Here is a 21,318-nt window from a genome sequence, read left to right on the forward strand (position 1 = left end):
AATAATAACTTTATAAAAAAAATGAGGGGCGTCAGGCGATTAAAATTTTTAATCGTAATTAATCGCATGACTTCACTAGTTAACTCACGATTAATCACAAAATGTATATCTGTTCTAAATGTACAAAAAAACAAATTTCTAGGTTTTCATACTCTTGTTAACAAAAGTGGAAAAAAATGTTAAACAAATAGAAATAGTTCAAATGAATTTGCGATGTCTATAGCCGTCAATGGCAGTGAATGAGTTAACATATTTGACAACTGACAAAGAGCAAATAAAAAGTAATGATTCCAAACAGAACTCACCATAACGCACGCCATTACTAGCTTCTAATAGTGTGCTGCCAAAAAAGTCCAAGCCACATGCTTTAAGTGGAAAGGTTCTGAAATCACAGAGGTGAAAAATAGTTAGCTAGCAGTGAGTATAGGTTAGCGTTATGTGCTAGGTGTGTCCTGCACCGTGAACATGAGTCAGCTGTCGCTATGCTAGCAGTGATCAGTTAAAAGGAACCCCGTCCAAATAAAGTTTCTACAAAATGTATTAAACAGGAAATTATTTTTGAAAAATGAATCTCATAGTTATGTTCGTAACCACCAAATAAATAATATAGAGCAAACTTGTCATTACAGTCGGGGTTCCTTTTAACTGAATCAAAAGGTGCAATATGATGTCTCACCTTCATGGGGCGCTGTACTTACTACAGTGACAATAATTTGTTCTATGTGCCCCCACTAGTCTAAAATTCTGATTAATATTGTGTTTGTGGAACATAAATTAAACAGAAAAATCCACCTTTTTCATCCATCTCGGGGGCGGCCATTTTGCACGTGCTGGCGACTGAAATTGACATCACGGTGCCTAAGGATTCAAATGACAAATGTCACATGACCAAACCCAGAAAACAGGAGAACTCTGATGGTTGTTTGAGTCGAGAGCACGCGGCAGTACAACCTACAAGGCAAAATGGCCGCCCTCCTGAGATGGATAAAAACGGGTTAATTTTTCTGCTTAATTCATAGTCCACAAATGCAGCATTAATCCGAATACTGTGTTTAGACTAGTCGGGGCACATAGAACATACTGTAAAGAAATGTTTTGACTTGACTTCCCTTTGAAGTCCACACATGCTAATTAGCTGCTAACAGTTCAACGTAAGCAATGCAACTAAGGATAAAAAAAATGGCTTGGGGTACATGGAAAAAAAAAAAAGTGTATCTACGGGTATGTATCACAGATTAAAAAAATCAAATAAAATAAAAAAAATTGGTTACACATGCTAACATGAGGCTTAGCTTAACATTAGGTGAAACAGTTAGGTATAGTGTAGCCCAGATACATAAAGAAAAGATCCTCTTTTTTGTGGAATTCATTAGTGTCTTGCACAAAATAGCACAGGCTCTTTTACTGTATGTACACCAACACAATTTATCAGGATATCTGGACTTGACCTTTTGGTGAAAAGGTGTTTTTTTTGTAGGGGACAAGATAAGTTGCTAATTGGACCGAGGTTGGTGGAGACTGTCAGGACGCGCTCGTGTTGAGTTTGTGCAACCTTGACAAGAGGCGAGCTGAGTGCCTGTGAGCGCTGTGCTATCTTTAGCTTTTGTTCAAGCTTTTAGCGCTGGCCTTCTCTTCTTCCTCCTCCCCCTCCTCCTCCTCTTCCTCCCACTCTGCCCACTCACTGCAAACATACACGCTGATGCATGCTTGCACACGACCAACACACACTCATATATGCACGTTGCATGAGTGTTACTGGGCAGATTAGAGGAGGCAACCTACTCGCGGGCTGAAAACGTGAGACCCATGTTTGGTTTTGGGTGGAAAAAAGTGAGCCGCTCTTCACACACTGGACGTGAAAAAAAATACTCAAATACAGTACGAGTAAATCTTTCATGACTTATGTAATAACATGTATGTTACCGTATACCAGTCGCCACATGTGAAAAAGATTTCTGTGGTTCTTGAAGGAAACATTCTCAAAATAGCTCGGGTCAAACAGCCTGGCTAATCAGCGCTAATCGAGTTAAATGTCGCCACGCCGAGGGTCAAACAACAGCTTCAATCATAATCGGATCTGCGCATGATTGGTCGTCACATTTTATGAAACAGAATTTGCCAAAAAAGTGAGATCTGCTTAAGTCTGCTTATTGCTATTTATAGGGGTGTCATGGTAAATTCCCACAAATCATATTAGGTAAGGGATAGGAAGTGCAACTCCCGCATAATCTAGCAACACGTCTCCTCCGTAAACAAACACAGTGCAGCTCACCCTCTTGCTTGCCGACATCATGGCTAGCTAGTTAGTTCACTTGACGCGGCATCATAAGCGACAATAAATAATAAAATACTTTCAACTATTCCACTTTCCTAAAAAGGAAAAATTCAATCTGTTAAGTACTGCATTCCTTTAACCGAACTGTCCACAACGTGATCCAAATCTTTTGCTTTGGCTTTCAGTCCTAAAAATGAGGGAGAATAAATAATCTCACTGACTACTACTCTCATCTCTTTAATCCCTTCTATTCTTCACCACGCGCATGCAATGTTGCGGTCGGTCCAGTGATGAAAATCCAGACTCGTCACCGCACCTGAAATTGTGCAGGTTTCCTCCTCCTGCACTGCAGCATCCGAGGCTGTCAGGGGAGTTCGCGTCACGTTTGCCCCCAGAGCAGCGACCGACTGCCAGGCAACCGAGCGCCTGCCGCGCCGTCCCCTCCTGCTTCACCTTCGCCGGGCGAGCTGCTGTCTCATGACGAGGAGAAAATATTGCTTTTGGCCCGGCGGCGAAAAAGGAGATTATATCCTGATAAGTGATGATGCGTTTTTTTTCCCTGCTGCGGGGATAACAAAGGCGTAATTGTGATGCTCGCAGATTATTATTATTATTTTTTTTAAAGCATCATTTGCCTAAAAGTGCAGTGTGACCTTGATGGAAAGGCAGTTTCTACCTTCACACTTCTCTGAGTTTAATAAGTTCCTGACGAAAGAGGGCTCGAGGCTGTTTTTTGCCACAGATCATTGGAGGCAACATAAGGAGGATTAAAATAAAGGCCACAAGGACACAATGCGGGCATCCTCCATGCGCCCGTCCTCCTTCCCCCCAAAGTTATTAAAATCATGGCTGCACGTAGGTGCTCGCTCATTGCCCTCAAATTTTTATTTTAATTTCCTGATGCCACTAGTTCACTCTATGGTCATTGGCAGAATTATTATTATTTTTTTTTTGCACCCCCTGCGATAGGCTGCCGTCCAATCTCGGGTGCCTTTTGCCCAAAGTGAAATGCAATATGGTCCAAATCTCTGTGACCCTGAACTGGATAAGCGGTATAAAAGAAAGATGTGGAACTTTAATCTCACTATTGTTGTCAAGTAAAAGTTATCTGAAGCTTTTCACTCAGATAACTATTGGCCCATCCCTTCGTTCCCCCCCCAGTAGGGTGTTAAGACGACCTTAGTGGCACTGGCAAAGGCCCAATAGGGGCACCTAACGAGATTAGCGGCATGCACTCGTCATGGTTTAGAAGCCCAGATCAATCCACTATCTCCCAATGATGTTTTTAATGGGACAAAACTTGTCATATTTCCCTGACTCCACTTCAAAAATTTGGTCCGGGGGGCCTAAGCGGAACCACAAACGGCCATCTTTGACACAACAAAATGAAAACGGACAAAACAAAAGGAACGCCGAGCTTGGATGGAGGCGAACAAAAAGGCTACTGTGGTCGCCTCATTTGGGATGATTAAGCCCCAAATACCAGATCTGCTCCGCATGGGTTCCTCTTCAGAACCTCGTGCAAAAAAGTCCTGATGGACGTCCGTCTGAGTCGGACACATCATGAGGGAAACGGGTTGTACAAACACACTGACAGGATGTTGCTGGGATGAATTAGTTATTAATGACTTGTTCAACAGAATTGCCCAAAGTCATTCATTTGTTCAGTCCAATGGAAAAACATGTTTTGAGGAACAGGATGGAAAACCGAGGAAGTTGGTTTCTTCTTCTTCTTCTTCTTTTCCCTCCTTTCACAAGGTGAATAAAAAGCTGAGGCCAGCTTATGCAGCTGTCCCCACACATCCAGCTGAGACCCGAGCAACCCCCTCAGCTGGGCTCCCACCTTTTTCACGGAGTTTGGATCCGTCTCCTCCATGGCAGGACACCACGTCAACAAAAACGTCATGCGCAAAGATGAAGGTTGACTTGGGTCACACAGTATCTCTGGTTCGCTGCGGCTGCAAGTGAGCCGGAACGTCTCTTTTTTTACGAGACTCTACCTAAACCACAACCCGATGAGTGTCCACTTTTTTTGGACCCTTCGACATCAGTTCACCCGATTCGGCTTTTGTAGTACGTCCCGAGAACCAGCGTGCGCCCCGCAAGGATTTCTGGATTGGATTGACTTGAGGTGACACAAACCCTGCGTGCGTACACACAGGATGAATCTGTTCCAGAGAAAACACACAGCCAGATGTTTCCAAAATTTGAAGTGAACATCCACCCCAGTGCAAGGACAAAAAGGATGAGGTCATCCATGAAGTCATGTTTCAGCTCCTCGCGCGTGGTCTTCCCGTGCTTGCCTGACGCGCTTTTTGGAGCCTGCATTGTATTCGTGAACGTGAATTCAAATGCACGTCATGTATTTAAACACAGGAGTTGAAGCCATATGTCAGTGGAAAGGTGAAGGGGATGTCACGCCAAAGTCACCGCCGCATTCTGCCCGGGTGAAAGACTGCTGATAAAGTCGAGCTTCGCTTTCCCTCCCAACCCCTTCCCCCCCACCCCCACCCGCCCCCTTCAATCAGGCGCACTCGCCTCTTAAATGGAGGCCAAGTGGCAGCTTTACGATCTGTGAGGATAAAAGCTGCAGCGACTAATCCCGCCCCCCCACAAACATTGTTCCTTTTCAACCTATTTGGACCCTTTGCGTCCGGCAACGATGACCTTCCACACGCTTCTACCGCTCCTAAAACTGCCCAGTCTGAGAAATTGGAGACAAACCATCACGTGACCCTCCCAACAAGGACAGTGAATACAAACGAAAGGTCAACAGATCTCATGACTCCGGTATTGATCTTCTCCTCCTCTTATAATCTCCCTGCCCCCTTGGTAACCTCCGCCGGATCGGACATGCTGCCACAAAAAGCAATCTGACCCCTTCATCACCCTTCGGGGACTGATGAAGTAAGGTTGCCAGGGCGATAGAAAATGATGTCTCAGGCCTGTTTGGGGGCGTTCAGAGGTGCTGAGGTCTGTTTTTCATCATGCAGCCAAAAGCTACAAGGCCCGTTTTTTTACGGAACGTGGCCTAAAAGGGACACCCTGTGTTAAATCAAAGGTTTGATCTGGATGACAACAAAATGTCTTCTTGCAATCTTTTATACACAATTTAATAGTATGGGTTCAAGAGAGGCGGAGGTTTAAATGCGCTCCGTTCACAACCAAGGATACTTTTGATGAAATATGGAATATGTCTTTTCAAAGACTTCCAATATGGGCCCTTCCTTTGCACTTAGTAATTGTCCGAGTGTCTATAGGCCAGTGGTGGGCAAACTCGGTCCTCGACGGCCAGAGTCCTGCAGGTTTTTGGAAGTTTCCCTTCTCCAACACAGCTGATCATATGATCAGCAAGCTCTGAGTAAGCCCGATAGCGATCCTGTTGATTGGAATCAACTGTGTTGGAGACCTGCAGGAGGACCGAGAGCTTTGTATTTGAAATATGGCAGATAACTAATGTTTTGTGATGAAGAACCAGGCCACATATTGTCCAAGGTCTTACAGCGGGTAACTCGCTCCCTGTAAAAAAAAAAAAATTGTGGTAGAGAACCAGACCACAATGAGTACCAAGGTCTTTCCAAAGACTTCATCTCTAGGCATCTTGGGAGTGACGCGTTGAATGCGCTCCGCGGTAGTTTGGAAGACGTCCTGAACCTTCCGAGTGAATGAACAAGACAAACGTCTTTATGAGTGGTGGGATAAAAGTTTGTGGCTGAGAACCTGACATCATTTGGTTTTAAAGCCCAGAGATGAGCCCGAGGGACGTTTCTGTAACCTCGACCACCCTGCAGCCTCCCCCTTGCCCGCCTGCTGTGGATCTTGTCAAGAGAGCGAGGTAGGAGACAACGGGGAGCTTGAAAAATAAAATATGCAAAGCGAGGCAAAGACTGTGCGAAGGAGACAATGATCACGCAGCTCCCCTTCCCAGTTTGTCTCCGCAGGGGGGGGGAGGGAAAACCGTGATTGCGATGCGGGAAGTCAGTCAGTCACATCCTCAGTGTGAGGTCGGTACAACTTTCTGTAGGTTACACCACATCCATCCATTTTTTTTTTTTTTAGTACTTATCCTCATTATCATCATGAGAGACTATCCCAGGTGACTTTGGCCGAGATTGGTCGCTCGTCAGTCTAAGAGCAGATCCTATTCACGTTTAAAGTCAACAGAAATATGGATCGCTTGAAGATAGGTTCACTAAATAGTATGTACATTCAGACTTCCTAGAAAGAAGTCCGAGTCGCGCAGTGTGTGCTCTGGGCTGACTTGACAGCTCCACAACAGTGTCTCTGGTCTGCTGCTGCTGCTGCTACATTACAATGCTAATGAAGTCAGCATGCCAGATGCTGCGTGGCGACGATTGCGCTAAAGACATCCTTGAGAAACTTTTGGGGTTTTTAATGAGCTTGCGGGGTGCAGGTCGCTTGGACGTGGAGGTCCGCATGCAAAATTCCGAAGGACGAATCCAAAGTCATTCCACACTATTCATGCTATACAAAGACAAACACACACACACACACAAGGATCAACAATACACTACTGGTATTAAGCTTAGGTTGCGTAATGTGCTCGAGTGGCAACTTTATGTATAGGATTTGTGGCAAAACAAGTGGATTTGGATTTGTCTTTACTTTTAAATATAGGTCACAGGCTCGATGGCGACATGGCAAGAAAGTGGTGACTGTTATTCCAGCTGTGTTGGATGGCGCTCAAAGATTGCCGTATTGATCATAGGATCGACTTTTCACACGTGCTGATGCACTTACAGAACAAAACGGACCCACTTGGTAGAGCGGCGTGCTAACAATAGCAGCAGGGTGAAGGGGGCGCCATCCTGAAAGATGTGAACGCTTTCCGGGTCCTCGAATGGATGATTGGGATCAGGATGGTTTTTCCCAATTGCCCACAAATCACTTCCCACAAAAGACGACAATGTCTGAAGTGTGGTGCTCTGATTTATTCATTCGCCAATGTTACAAAAACATACAGGTTCTATAGTCTGTTCGTCAAAATGTTTTAAACAAGCTTTAGTACGTTGCGGAAGAAACACAGCAAAGGGTGCAGTGGGGGGGGGGGGGGGGGGGTCGTTAAAAACTCTCAAATGGAATCCGGTTCTCCATGAATCGATTGGCGAGGTCTATAAAAATGTCACAAAGTTCACAAGGCAAGATTAGAAAATATTCACGAGATTATCAAAATAGGTGAGGTTTTTTTGTTTTGTTTTTAAGTTAGCTTATCACTTATTGCGGTTCGGGAATGGGTTTGTTTGGTTGGGCAGATTGAAAATATGTTTGCATTTATTCCATGTGCTCTTAATGCAGTGTTGCCAACTCCCCAGTAAGGAAAGTAGGTTTTGGCTGTCCTAAAAATAGCTAGAAGTCGCTAAATGATGCCATTGCCTAATTTGCATAATCGGCAATAAACATGTAATAGTAATGGACGCTTCAGGAGAGAGGAAGAAGGTTGTCACCAGATTTAGCAACAAAGTCGGCAACACTGCTCGTCTGTAAGTTCGTCGTAAGGTTAACCAAAGTATTATAAACGACTTCAATTGTTATCGGCAGGCCCGGACTGGCCATCTGGCAGACGGGCAGATGTCCGGTGGGCCGGCGTGTTTTGGGGGTGATTGCAGTGCTTTTCAGTTTTTTGTCCTCCCATTTGACCCCAAGAGACTGGCCCGCAATTTAGAGGGGCTCGTCCATTAATGCATTTTGAATATAGACAGCAAACTGAACCAACATCAGTCAAAATATCAATAGCAGAACAATGTGTTCGACTGGTATGGGCCGGGACGGGCCGGTGGGCATAAGTCAAAATGCCAGGCCCGATTTTTTTGTGCCAGTCAAAACCTGGTAACCAGTGTCAAATCAAATCACAACTGAGCATTATTAGTTTTGTAAAACATTACTGGAGTAAAGGTAGCTAGGGAAGACTAATGGTATTAAAGATGTACTTGGAGATCTAAGTGTTTTTTAGGTGACGTAAAAGGTTTGAGAAGCATTGGTTTAAACTACAAATAGAACAACTCCCCACCCCCAAATGATATAGGGTGACGTCAATTACTAGCTTATTTTTTTCCACTATTCGCAGCAGGGCAGATGCGGTCGCTATTAACTCATTCACAGCCATTGACGGCTATAGACGTCAAAAATTCATTTGAACTATTGCTATTAGTTTCACATTTTTTCCCACTGTGTATGAAAACCTAGGGAAAAAAATTACATTTAGAACAGATATAAAAATTGTGATTAATCGTGAGTTAACTATTGAAGTCATACGATTAATTACAATAAAAAAATAATGTCTGACGGCCAGAATTTTTTTATATATTTTTTCTTTTTTTTGTGATTAAAATGTTTAATTGTAATTAATCACATGAATTCACTAGTTAACTCAAGAGTAATCACAAATTTGATATCTGTTCTAAATGTACAATAAATTTTTTCTAGGTTTTCATACTCTTGTTAACAAAAGTGGCAAACAAATGTGAAGCTAATAGAAATAGTTCAAATGAATTTTTGACGTCTATAGCCGTCAATGGCAGTGAATGAGTCACTGTAACTCATCTTCTACAATGCGTAGTGGAACTGTGCTTTTTGCCGATCATGTTCTTCCTCATCCCTCCTCTTCATCTCTTCCTGCCCCTGCTGCGCTTGACCATCTTCCTCCTCCTGAGGATCATGTCGTAGAGTTTCTCCAGGCCCTGCTGCACGCCGCGGCCGTCCACGGCGCTGCAGCTGTGCACGTGGCGCAGCGTCCCGGCGCTCAGTTCCTGCACGCCCAGCAGCTTCTCCACCTGGCTCACGGGCAGCGCCGTGTCCAGGTCCTGCTTGTTGGCCAGGATCAGCACGGGCACGCCCTGGTTCTCCGAGCTGCGGCTGATCTTGTGGAGCTCCACCTTGGCCTCCTCCATGCGCTCGGCTTCGGAGGCGTCCACCACGAACACCAGGCCGTCGGTGCGCCGCGTGTACGACTTCCACAGCGGCCGCAGCTTCTCCTGGCCGCCCACGTCCCACACGTGGAAGGTGACGGCCCGCGAGCCGCCCACCGTCACCTTCACCTTCTCCGTGTTGAAGCCTTTGGTGGGGATGGTCTCCACAAACTCCTTCAGCTTGAGGCGATAGAGCAGAGAGGTCTTCCCGGCGGAGTCCAGACCGATCACTACAACATGTGGGCACTTGAAGCCGGGCAGGAAGGAGCTGGGGGGCGCCAAGTCACTCAGGTGGTTACCCATGATTCCACGTGAGGATGCCTGGTTTGATCCTCTGGAGCTTTTTTTTACAAGGTCTGCATGTCAGGCGGGATCGCTCACCTTATCAAAACAAAGAATGGAAAGTGCTTAAAAGGTCCATAAACAAACACTTAAAACAGGTATGACAGTGAATTCCCATCTAGTCCTCAGATTAGTCCAAAAATAATCATTTACGTACAATTGATGAACCTAAATACGAATATTTTGGTGCAGTATTCGGATATCCTACTGACACTAATATAATAAATGTGCTTAGTTACAAAACAGTTCAAACAGAGAAAATAACTGTGCATAGCATAAACGGAATTTTCTTCTCGCAAAGTGACGTCAGAACCGCAGCAGCAATTTTGCTGTAAGCACATTTGAGTAAGCCTTTTTGTTCAAAATTGCTCAAGGAACTAAACTGTTGACGACTGCCTTTTAAAAGATGTCGACGGAAACTGCGAACCTGTATGGGGCGCTAGCCTAGCGGCTAGATGCTAGCTACTAGCCGCTAATGCTTGGAGCAGGTGCCACATTGTACAATGTCATTCTTTTTTTTTCACGTCCTTATTTAGTGATTGAACATGATTTCTGTATGAAGTTCTGTTGATGTTGGTGGCAACAGACGACAAAAAATGCTAAAACGTATTGATCGTCGGGGGATCAGTTGCGGTCCCGCTGCCGCTGGTATGAAGCTTAACTCATTCGCTGCCATTGACGGCTATAGACGTCAAAAATTCATTTGAAGTATTTCTATTAGTTTAACTTTTTTTTTTCCACTTTTGTTAACAAGAGTATGAAAACATAGAAAAAATGTAATGTACATTTAGAACAGATATACAATTTGTGATTAATCGTGAGTTAACTATTAAAGTCATGCGATTAATTACAATTACAAATTGTAATCGCCTGCCACCCCTAATTTTTAACAATCTTTTCTTTTTTGCAAAAAAAAAATTTTTTTTTTTTAAATGTCTAGGTTTTCATACTCTTGTTAACAAAAGTGGGGGGAAAGTTAAACTAATAGAAATAGCTCAAATTAATTTTTGACGTTTATAGGCGTCATTGGCAGTGAATGAGGCTAACACTGATTCATCCAGTCAAGTGTGTGCTGGCCTTTTTTTCTTCTTGCGACATCCAATTTCTGCTGGGTTGTCCATCTGAGTGTTTGAATTTTTTATTTGCGTTTTGACTTATTCAATAAAAAGCTTGACTGCATGACTGTCGCTTTTATTTTTTCTCACCTCCCTCGTACAGTGCATTTCTGTGCTCATTTTTGGGCACACAAAACAAAACACAAATTTACAAATTAGTACTAGAAATATTCATCTATGCTAGCAACATATGCTCTTCTACATTTTGTCAGAAGACACTTTTTGTAACGTTTCAGTTACAATAAGTGGTATGCCGACATCTATGCCTTGGTTCAAATAAGGATGGGAAACACTGCATAAGAAACAAAAGCAAGTTAATTGAGGCGTTCAGTGTCTCGTTTACCGTAGCTAATCCTTTTAAAAGGCTGTTCAACCTCACGGTTCATGTCAAGCAGCACTGGATTGAATGCATCCATGCATGCAGATGGCGATGATGCTTTAATCCGGTTGTTGACATTCTGATTCCCATCAAAAGATCTCTACTGCTTGTTTACACTCACTTATTCAAAAACTACACTGCACAAACTGCATTCTGAAGTAAACGTCTATTCGTGTTTTAAATGCATATTTATCGGTCTTAATGTTTACAACTAAATTAATGCAAATAAATATGCAAAGAAGGACTGACATATCGCATTAAACATGAACTAATGCGTGCAATGGACATCAAGAGTGCCGTACGTACCTTGAATGAGGTCTCGGTCTTCTTCAAGCCCGTGAACGCATCGCGAGGCAGAAGTGTGACTTGTAGAGGTGCAGAAAGGCAAAAATGTCTTTAAACGCATCCATGTTGCACTTTGTCACCAAAACACGCCTGGTTTTCCCTCCCGCGGTGGACCACCAGCAGTATTGAGGCGCTCACTTCTCGGCCACAGCAGCCACGAACACACTACACTCGAGAGCCCTGGTGACGTCACGAGTCACGACCAATCAGAGCACTCACGAATGTGCGCCTTGTGGCGTCTTTTCCGGCATTTATCTCGTTTAAATGCGTCATTTGGACACTTGAATGTACCTTGTCGGACACAATTGTTGAGTTTGTCATTGATTGCAATCTGAAACTACACACATCTTTCATCGCAAATGTATTTATTTCATATGATGGTCGGTATTTGATTACACAGGAGTTCAGTTATTTTTGGATGGATGGTTGGCGACATCTAGTGGTGACTATTGCGCACAACAAGATGAACTTGAAGCCTGACTTTGTTCAGTGATCGTCTTGCCTATAAAGTCATACTTTAAATATATATAAGTATTTTGGTTTATTTATTTAAAATGAACCGTGGCGCTCACATAATCGGGCCAGTCCACACAAAGCACCTCCCCCCTGCCCGCCCACGCCCCACCCAACCCCCAAATGGTCTTTGCAACGTGTGTGACTGTGTACTTCACTTTGTGTAACTTCCGACACTAAGCCAGTTGTGTTTGTGTGGTTTTGACGAGTTTTTCTCCAGTTTGGTGAGTGGTCTATTTTTTAAGGTTAATTGATTAACAAACAACCAAATAAATACATAAATAAATAAGTAAACAACGAAATATGCGTTAGTAATGTATGACCTTCTAATTTACAAAGTATCTTTTTATAGTGTTTTAAGAAAGGCAATGTTCTTTAGTATTTTTTGTAAAACTTGTTTGCGTGTTGCATTTTAATTAATGAACTAAATTAACCTGATCTCCGCAATTGACCCCCCTTGACCATTTTCAAATCCAAACTCAAAACCCACCTCTTCAAGATTGCCTACACGCCTTAAACTACACTGCTTCTTTATTTTTTAGATTTTTTATTATTATTCTATCTAATCTGTAAAAAAATTGTTTTAAATTTTGTTTTTAACTGTAGTACAGCGTCCTTGAAGGTCTTGAAAGGCACTTTTAAGTTAAATGAATTATTTTTTTATAGTAGTTCTCATGCAGTAAGGCAATGTACAATATTCATTTGTACTTTCGAATGGACACTAGGGGCACTTTATTAAATATGCTAAAAATATTTAATATGCTGTCCCACCCCATTGCAAAATAACCATGCCACATTTGGGTTGTTCATTCTTGGCTATTTGGTGACTTTTCAATGCACTAACTTTTTATGGGGGGTAATATATATATATATTTTTGTATTATTTTTTTTGCGTGTTTTTATAATTATATCAGTTCTGACATGTTTAATCTTCAGGAACGTGTATTACTTGATTACTTTCAAACAGCTTGTGGTTGTAGCAAATGTGAGTGACATCATGCACGCGTGCTGTGATCATGATATCTCTGATCCACAGTTGAAAGGAGGCTTTGAATTGCTCTTTTTTTCATCTGTAACCGCTTCAAACAACAAAGTGTATGAAGGAATTGAGTGTGGAACACTGGAACCTCACAGTATTGAAAATGTTAAAGCAAATTCCCCATAGTTCTGTGAGGCAGCCATCTTTAGCTAGCGAGCACTACATACAGTGCATATCAAACATGTTTGCAATTATTTCACAACCTTGCTTGCTTTTTTCACAATTCAGCAGGGTAAAAAGTTAAGAATAGGACAGACAGGTTAACATCATAAAACTTGTAAAGGCAGACAGGAAGTTGGTGCTTACCTCTTTGTTCTTTGAAATTCCCACTAATAAGAGTGACTGCACTTCCTGAATGTGGCATCATGGGTGTTGAAGGCTTTTTTTGTTGTTGCTTATACTGTAAGGTAAAACGACAAAAACAACAAATAAATCGAAGCCTCTCATTTTTGGTGTCTCTGTGGTGACATCTTATGTTAAAGAAAACACATTGTCGATGTTTAAAGTAGGTGAAACTGCACAATGCAGCCTTCGATCTTTTATCAAGAGTCATCATTGAAAACAATATATAATTGATTTTAATTATAAGCCTGTACAAGGTGAATGGACTTAAATTTATTATTGATTTTAAACTCTTGATAAAACAAGGCACATGTAAGTAAATGAGTTACTGTGGATTTTGTGTTGTAAATAAAAGTTCTAAATATTGTACATGTGTAGCGGGATGCAGAATGCAGTTTGGCGCTACACATTTAATTTTTATGGATTTTTATTTTGGGTTTTCGAAAAACACAAAATATGCTTTTTAATGCACCGCGTTCACAAAGCGTCCCATACACGGATGACGTTGCTGTCTCTTCTTCGCTTTAGAATGCGAAGCTCCCCTCCTAGGCCATGTACCCAAAATAGCAAACGCTGCCCTTTGCTGGTTGGCGTTAGTAATTACAACTTTCTAGAATACAATTTTCTCCTTAACACAAAATGCATTTACTTAAAGTTTGCTAGCTCCTGATTGGTTAGTGTTGGTCAGCTGACGAGTTGTCAGGAAGTGTTGCCGCTGAAGTTGCGTGCGTGACTAGTAAACAGCGTTGATCCAGAAAAAACTCTATCTCGCTTTCTCATCCACCAACAAACCCTCACATTTACATGCCTGTATCATACATGCAGTGTATTCCTTATATTATCGCATTGTCAAATACATCAAAGGTTACAAAAATAAAACGAGGAAAATATTAAAGAAACTGTACACCACGCTCCGCCCTTTCGCCGAGGGTAACAAGTGTCCGTGTTTTTCGATGGCCAGACTCTCTCTCGATACGCATAGTAACACTGCCGCCTAGCGTTATCATCAGGAAGCGCAACAATAATAAACTGTCTTTGTGTGATCACAGATAACCGCCACCAAAGAGTGAAGCTTGTCACTGAGATTTCTCAAGGACCATGGAACACCGATTTGAGCACAATCTCATATGTCCGGTCTGCTTGGAGATCTTCAAAGATCCTGTCATGCTGCCGTGTACACACAGTGTCTGTCGCACGTGTGTGCAGGGGTGGTGGGTGGATAAAAGAGAAAGATTGTGTCCAGTTTGTAGGAAAAAGTGTAGATTGAAGCTAACCATACCTTCAAACTTGGCACTGAAGAATGTGTGTGAGGCCTACTTAGAACCCCCCTTGGAATTAGGGCCCGTCTGCAGCTTGCACAGGAACAAACTGGTTTTTTTCTGCTTGGACCACCAGGAGCCCGTGTGCCACATCTGCAAAGATGCAGTCATACACGCCGGCCACGAGTTCCGTCTCCTTGATCAAGTTGCAAACGATCACAAAGAGAAACTCCAGGGAGGCCTGCAGAAAGTGACACAAACACTGGAATATTATACCAAAATTAGAGACAACTGCTTCGAACAATCGGAGTACATCAAGGTCCAGAGGGACCAGGTTGAACGCAAGATCAAGAAGGATTTTGAGGCGCTTCATTACTTCCTGCAGGTTGAGGAGAAGGCCAGATTGTCTGCTGTGATGGAAGAAGAGCAGAAGAAGAGTCTGATGATGAAGAAGAAGATTGAGGCTCTCAACGGAAACATAACCGCTCTCTTAGACAAGATCCGAACCGCAGAAGAGTCGCAAATGTCTGACCACGTCTCCCTCGTGAAGAACTTCCAGACTGCAATGACCAAAATCCAAGAGCTGCCGGAAAAACACGAGATGCCCTCGGGAGCTCTCCTGGACGAAGTCAAACATGTGGGCAACCTCAAGTTCACCGTGTGGGAAAAAATGAAGGAGATTGTCACCTACAGTCCCGTGATTTTTGACCCAAACACGGCTGGTCCAGAAGTCAGTCTGTCCGAAGATCTGACCAGTGTGAGTTCTCAAGTCAGACCGGATTATCCGAAGAATCCAGAGCGGTATCGCTGTAACGCCGTGCTTGGTTCCGCTTTGACCCCAGGAACACACATCTGGGATGTGGAGGTGGGGGACAACACTGACTGGGAAGTGGGGGTGGTCTGGGGGGACCTTTGTTGGCCAATTAGCATGTGCACTTGGGGAATTGCATTTTGCGATGATAAATACATCAAGTTTGACCAGCCATTTGGATCGTGGAAGCCGCCAGTGAAACTGCAGAGGGTCCGTGTTCATGTGGACACCGACAAAGGATCAATTTCATTCTTTGAATCTCTGACAAACATTGAATTGGGCAAAAAGCAACCTTCGCACTGGCCACGTTTGTCATGTAAAAAAAAAATGTTTCCTCTGTTATCCACAAAGGGGGAAAGTCCTCTGAAAATAATTCATCTTCCACCGCGAGTTACGATTCAAAGTCAAAGATGATGTTCTGGAGATACTTTTAAGAAATGGGACCACCATGTAAGAAAAAAGTGGAATCGCAAAAATCTTTTGACTACAATTTGAACAAACAGATGTGTGCAATAGTCACCACTAGGTGGCACACTTCCCATCCAAAGTTGTTAGCATCCCCAAAACGGAACACATAGCCTACTTACGTGTTAAGTATTCAGTTATTAAAATTTTCAACGGAATTCGTATTCCGTTATTTCTGTTTGTGTATGGCTTGTGAACCAAGGTGCATTTGGGTGCTTTATTCCACCCGGGAGAACTGGCGAATGCTGATTTGTGGTGCGTGGAGCAGGTGGCTAACATTAGCCTCTGCAGTTGTCTGCTGCCTGTCACTTGTCAATTGTTGCCCACAGACTGGTCTAATAAAATATTGACATTCTTCTCCAAAGTTGTGTAAGTGGTCACACTGGCTTTAAATATGTATGTGCGATGTCGATATTACAATGTAGATTTGGCAAACCAATTCCACAAGTGGTTAAAAACGAAAACGAAAGTCAACACACAAGTCTCAAAGCCCATTTGAGGGGAACTCAAGCACCTAGAAATGAATTGAATTACAGCACCACTTAAATTTGAGACTAATTTAATGTTTTAATTGTGTATTCATTGTAAAAACAAAACCTTTAATGTGTATGTATACACGCAACTTGTACTTGTTGAACTTGAAACGTAATCGTTAGACGATAAAATATTGCACACCCCTCCCAAATCTCCCGAGTGGTTTGCTCCACCTCGGAGAAGCTGTTGCCAAAATTAATATGTACCTCAAAGACTCGTGTCTCTTTTGGTTATTGAATATTACGTTTGGAAACAAAATGTAAAAAAATAGCTAAACGACTCGTTATTTGTTGAAACGGATAGGTGGATTCCCGGAAGTTGTCACTGACGGCACTTTTCATAGTGACCAGGAGATGGCGACAGCGTGACGCCTATGATGTTACACTGAACAAATTTTAAGTACTGTAGTTTTTTTTAAGCCATTTTTTTCTCCCGGTAGGCTATGAACCTATTAAACTACGTGGCTCGTTTGGTCTCGTAGACTTTCGTCCTGTTGTGTTGACTTCAGTGGAAATCTTAGGCAATGTTCAGAGTGACTCACTCTCCAATTAGCGCTTGTGTAAGATGGAAAATGTGAAAATGATTCCAACTCATGTTGACTTACTTCTTGGCTGCAAATAAATATCGCAAGTCTATTTTTCTGATAAATAGTCACAAAATCAAAAGCTGTTAAATAACAGGCGCAAATTTAAAAGTTTTGTGTGTTTGTAAAACAATTCCAAGTCAGTGCGTGAGTGTGACAAATATCGGAATATTTAATCAGTTCATAAAACAACAGAATGAACAATGTGACACATGAATGCATCAAGATGATTATCGTGAATACCGTCATATTACAAACGAGTCATCTAAATACTGAACATTTCATTTCAAACCTGGATTTTTTTTTTCCTTTTTTCTTATTCCCTTCATGAAATCTTAAAACTTAAAGTGCAACAGCTCAGTTTGTCTCATTAATCTCCCATTTAAGTGTCACAAAGGTGCTTTTTTGGTCACAGCAAGGCACACAACCGATTTTCAAAATGACATGAAAAAAAAAGTATCAATTTTTTCTTACTACTCTTGTAGTGTATTGTGTGCAGGAGATGATGAACACAACACACAACAATACCTCCTGGGTTCTCCCATTCAGACCGCTGCGAAATACAAGAGTAGTTGTAAGAAAAGCAATCGAAGAAGCTAGGCTAAGTGTTTGCTTATCTTGTCGCAGCTTCAGCAAGCCTCTCGATTGGCTAACGTCACATTTCACGTCACAGTCACGGAGCCTGTGGTTGTGCCCAATGACGATTTGCTATCGTAAATAATAAAACACTTACGATTGTTGGCGAACATTTTGAGCAGAAAAATCTCTCGTTACCCCGAAAGAATATGCTTACTTTCACCAGAAAGAAAAAAATTATCAAAATTGGCTTGACTATTTTTGGTCTGAGTGTACCGAGCTCGAGAGAACTTTCAAGCCACACACACACACACACACACACACACACACGTGTACTTGTGTGATCTCATCTGACAGGGTGCGGCATGGTGGAGTTGGTGCCGCAGTCGATGTACTCAAAAGTCTCCAGGGACAGCTGCTCCGTATGGGACAAGTAGGAGATGTTCATCGTCATCCTGGGACACAAAACAGGTGGCAGGAGTTTATTCGATGAAATACCGGCGCCCCCCTGTGGCCTTAAAACTTACTGCAGCTCCAGGAATAAGGTGTGGATCTTTATGACGCTGGACTGGCAGTAGTTGCTGGAAGACATTTGACTGCGTTACATCGCCTCCACGTTAAACCACGAGATCTTTTTTTGTCTGCTCACCTGAGGCCTTTATCGGTAATGGGCAGCTCAATTTGATATGTGTACTGTCAATGTGAAAGAAAAGAGTTAAAAAAAAAGAAATTGAAATCACATTTTAACAGGATTTTTTTTTAATTCACCGATTTGTCCGAGCGTGATGGGATGGCCGACATGTTGGACAACTTGGTTTTGCCCACCACCACACGAGATATCAGACCCTGGACGTTCAGCTCCATGATTTGGACCGGAACAAAGTTGTCATTGATGACTGTGATGAGATTCTGGAGGGCAGGAGGAGAAAAATAAACACTAAAAACAAGCTCACAAACAAATACAGAATCACTTAACATACATGGGGGGGGGAAAATACACGTTGTCATGGAAAAGTCTTACAGGGGAACTTTGCCCTTCTTCCAACCCTTTTAAATGTGTCCACTTTTACGGGAGTCTGTCATGTGAACGCAATACAGCACAAGGCAAACTTCCACTGGAATTTTCTTGCATGAGTTTTCTAAAAATAAGAACATGTTTTACAATTTGGTTTTATATATCAGTCCCTTTTGTTTATATATATATATATATAAAATGGTAATTGGAGTGCACTTTATCTTTATACATTTACTAAGCCATATTATCCAATTTTAAATCCATCCGCGTCAAGTGTACTAGCTTGTTGTGGCTTTGTCCTCACTAATGCTAAGCTCGCTAATGCTACACTTGTAACTTCATCCCCACTAATGCTAAGCTCGCTAATGCTACACTTGTAACTTCATCCCCACTAATGGTAAGCTCGCTAATGCTACGCTAGTAGCCTCGTCCTCACTAATGCTACGCTTGTAACTTCGTGCTCACTAATGCTATACTAGTAGCTTAGTCCTTGCTAATGCTTAGCTTGTTAATGCTACACTAGTAGTTTAGTCCTCGCTAATGCTACGCTCACTATAGTTAAAGTACCACCAATTGTCACACCCACCTAAGTGGGGCGAAATTTGTTCTCATGCTACACTAGTAGCTTCATCCTCATTAATGCTATGCTCGCCAATACTAAGTTAGTTCGTTTAAGCCAAGAAGGCGTGAGGCGGCCAGCATCCACGTATTCAAAGTCCATTAAAGTAGACGTTAAAGGTGCTTTTTCTAACAGTTTGCACAAAATATCTTTACAATAGCCTTTTTATTTGACTATTTATGACTGAAACATCTTCTAATTAGTAGATTAACACGTTAGCTGTTAACAATGGTACTCCTGCAAGCCTATGGCTACTAGTTTTTAGACTGGATTCGGGTTAGAATATCCCACCCCCCGTCCGTGGATGCGACGTCGTACCCATTGTGTACGTGAAGAGCCATGTGTGCAGTTCAATGTTTTAGCCACAGGTGGCAGTAGCGATTCAAAATCGCATTTTCTGCGTTGAGCAGCTTTAATTAAAGCAGCCCATTGTGTTGATTAATCTCGGTTTTGGGCATGGCTCACCGTGACCTCCATTTGCACCGCGTCCGGCGTAAAGTAAACCATGACGGACAGCACGGACACGGGGGTGAGCGTGACGCTCCGGGGGAAGAGGAAGAAGAGGATGAGACAGCTGAGGAAGAGACAGAGCGCCATGGACACGCACACGTACAGCTTCCTGCAGTGGAAGGTCAATATCAACCATGGAAATAATATAATTACAGTCATGCTGTGTTGTATAGTTCTTACGTGCGTCTGGGTTTGAGTCTTTTATCGTTACATGGGATCACGGCAACCAGCTGGTCTTCATGGCCTGAAAAGAAAAACAACGACCATCCATACATTGTATACACAAATTTCCATAACATGACCATTTAAAATGTTAATCAAACCTCTTGGAATTCGTCCAGTGCCGCGACAGGTGGGGCAGGTATCTCCCACGATTGAGCCGTAACGTGGGAAATGTTTCATCGTCTTCACCGTCTCCGAGCCGGTTTCCCCATCCGGACTGGACTCCCCGCTTGCGTTCGTGCGCTCGCTCGCAACCATGACCCTTGGCTGGGTCGGCGCTTTCAAAAACAAACAAAAATAGTTATTTAAATATAGCTTGAACAGTGATGTTAGGTGCACTCATGTGCTGTGCAGTCACACAGTTAGTCATAAAGGACCAATAAAAGCACATTTGTGACATAGTCCAAAGTGTTGACACATTCAACTCTGATTTTTACATTCATTTCCAAGTAAGATGATAATCATTCTGCTACGAAAAATATGCTCCATTTCTGTACTTTCATTAAAAACAAGGGGGGGGGGGGGCACGAATGGGACTTGGTTCCGAGTGGTCAGAACTGCTTTTATCAGGTGGCAAAACGACGTCACTTTTCGAAACACTCAATATCGCTCCGCCATTACCCGCTCTAGTTGTTGTTAATTTATTTGAACACGTTATGTCGTCCTAAATACAACATTAGCGCCTGCGTCAACGTTTAACGGCGGGATAAAATGATTCGTAAATAAATTGTCATTGTAATCGTAAATTGTAATTTGTTGGTGCTTTTCCTGACGTTTGTGGACGCCACCTCACCATGTATACATTTAATTAGGTTAAACGTTCGCAGCTTGCGCACGTGATTTTGTATCATTAAAAATTATAGTATACTATATACATTATTATACTGTACATTTGTCGTTTTTAACTTTAATTTCTGAATACTAATACATTTCTTTGCGTGACTTGGCTTTTTTTTTTTTTTTTAACACCACCACTTCCACCTGTGTTCTGCAATAAAAATGGGAACTATAACATGCAATTCTTCAAACGACATTTATGAGAGGCTCGGCGGTACCTTTGAGACATTTAGACTCTAACCTTTTTTGGTGTGAAATGTGTTTACTGGGCGTCAAACTACTCACCTTAAATAAGCAGCCTTTCGTTTCAAACGGCAGATGTCATCCTCGATGATATTCAAAACTACTTGGTCTGCAACTTCGGGGGGAAAAATACTTTTGAGCTAAATTCTCAGATATTATCCTTCTCCGTGGTTTAAACGCTTATTTTGTGTCCTCCGTCTTGGTGTTTGACAGTCATTTTTGCTGAAAACAAATTGGACGTGAGAGGAACACTTCCGCCTTCTTCAGGTGACAGGTCACCTATACCGCCCCACAGCGGCGAAGATAATATACTACATCTCTCTTCCACTAATTTACTCCACACATTTGGTGGCTTCCTTAAAACTCGT

At 42.5% G+C, this 21,318-nt stretch overlaps 3 protein-coding genes across 3 annotated transcripts; 1 reads left to right on the forward strand and 2 right to left on the reverse strand.

Annotated features, from left to right (window-relative positions):
• Window positions 1-7,207: 7,207 nt before the first annotated feature.
• On the reverse strand, window positions 7,208-11,560 carry arl4d (ADP-ribosylation factor-like 4D). The gene is made up of 2 exons (XM_086065033.1): window positions 11,344-11,560; window positions 7,208-9,582 (listed from the first exon to the last, which is right to left on the reverse strand). The coding sequence occupies exon 2, from the start codon at window positions 9,502-9,504 to the stop codon at window positions 8,899-8,901; it is 606 nt and encodes a 201-aa protein (XP_085921159.1). The 5' UTR covers window positions 9,505-9,582; window positions 11,344-11,560; the 3' UTR covers window positions 7,208-8,898.
• A 474-nt stretch (window positions 11,561-12,034) lies between these two features.
• LOC147156872 (E3 ubiquitin-protein ligase TRIM35-like) lies at window positions 12,035-16,175 on the forward strand. Its single transcript, XM_086064407.1, has 2 exons — window positions 12,035-12,119; window positions 14,326-16,175. Exon 2 carries the CDS (start codon window positions 14,375-14,377, stop codon window positions 15,758-15,760), a length of 1,386 nt encoding a protein of 461 aa, XP_085920533.1. The 5' UTR covers window positions 12,035-12,119; window positions 14,326-14,374; the 3' UTR covers window positions 15,761-16,175.
• A 901-nt stretch (window positions 16,176-17,076) lies between these two features.
• Window positions 17,077-21,218, reverse strand: tmem106a (transmembrane protein 106A). The gene is made up of 8 exons (XM_086064542.1): window positions 20,993-21,218; window positions 19,972-20,148; window positions 19,829-19,892; window positions 19,604-19,757; window positions 18,273-18,413; window positions 18,154-18,197; window positions 18,032-18,085; window positions 17,077-17,959 (listed from the first exon to the last, which is right to left on the reverse strand). Exons 2-8 carry the CDS (start codon window positions 20,126-20,128, stop codon window positions 17,851-17,853), a joined length of 723 nt encoding a protein of 240 aa, XP_085920668.1. The 5' UTR covers window positions 20,129-20,148; window positions 20,993-21,218; the 3' UTR covers window positions 17,077-17,850.
• Between the last annotated feature and the right edge of the window lie 100 nt (window positions 21,219-21,318).

This window comes from Leptonotus elevatus, chromosome 20 (genome assembly GCF_054856555.1).
Source record: "Leptonotus elevatus isolate MCC_2025b chromosome 20, RoL_Lele_1.0, whole genome shotgun sequence".
In the NCBI taxonomy this organism is placed as follows: Eukaryota; Metazoa; Chordata; class Actinopteri; order Syngnathiformes; family Syngnathidae; genus Leptonotus; species Leptonotus elevatus.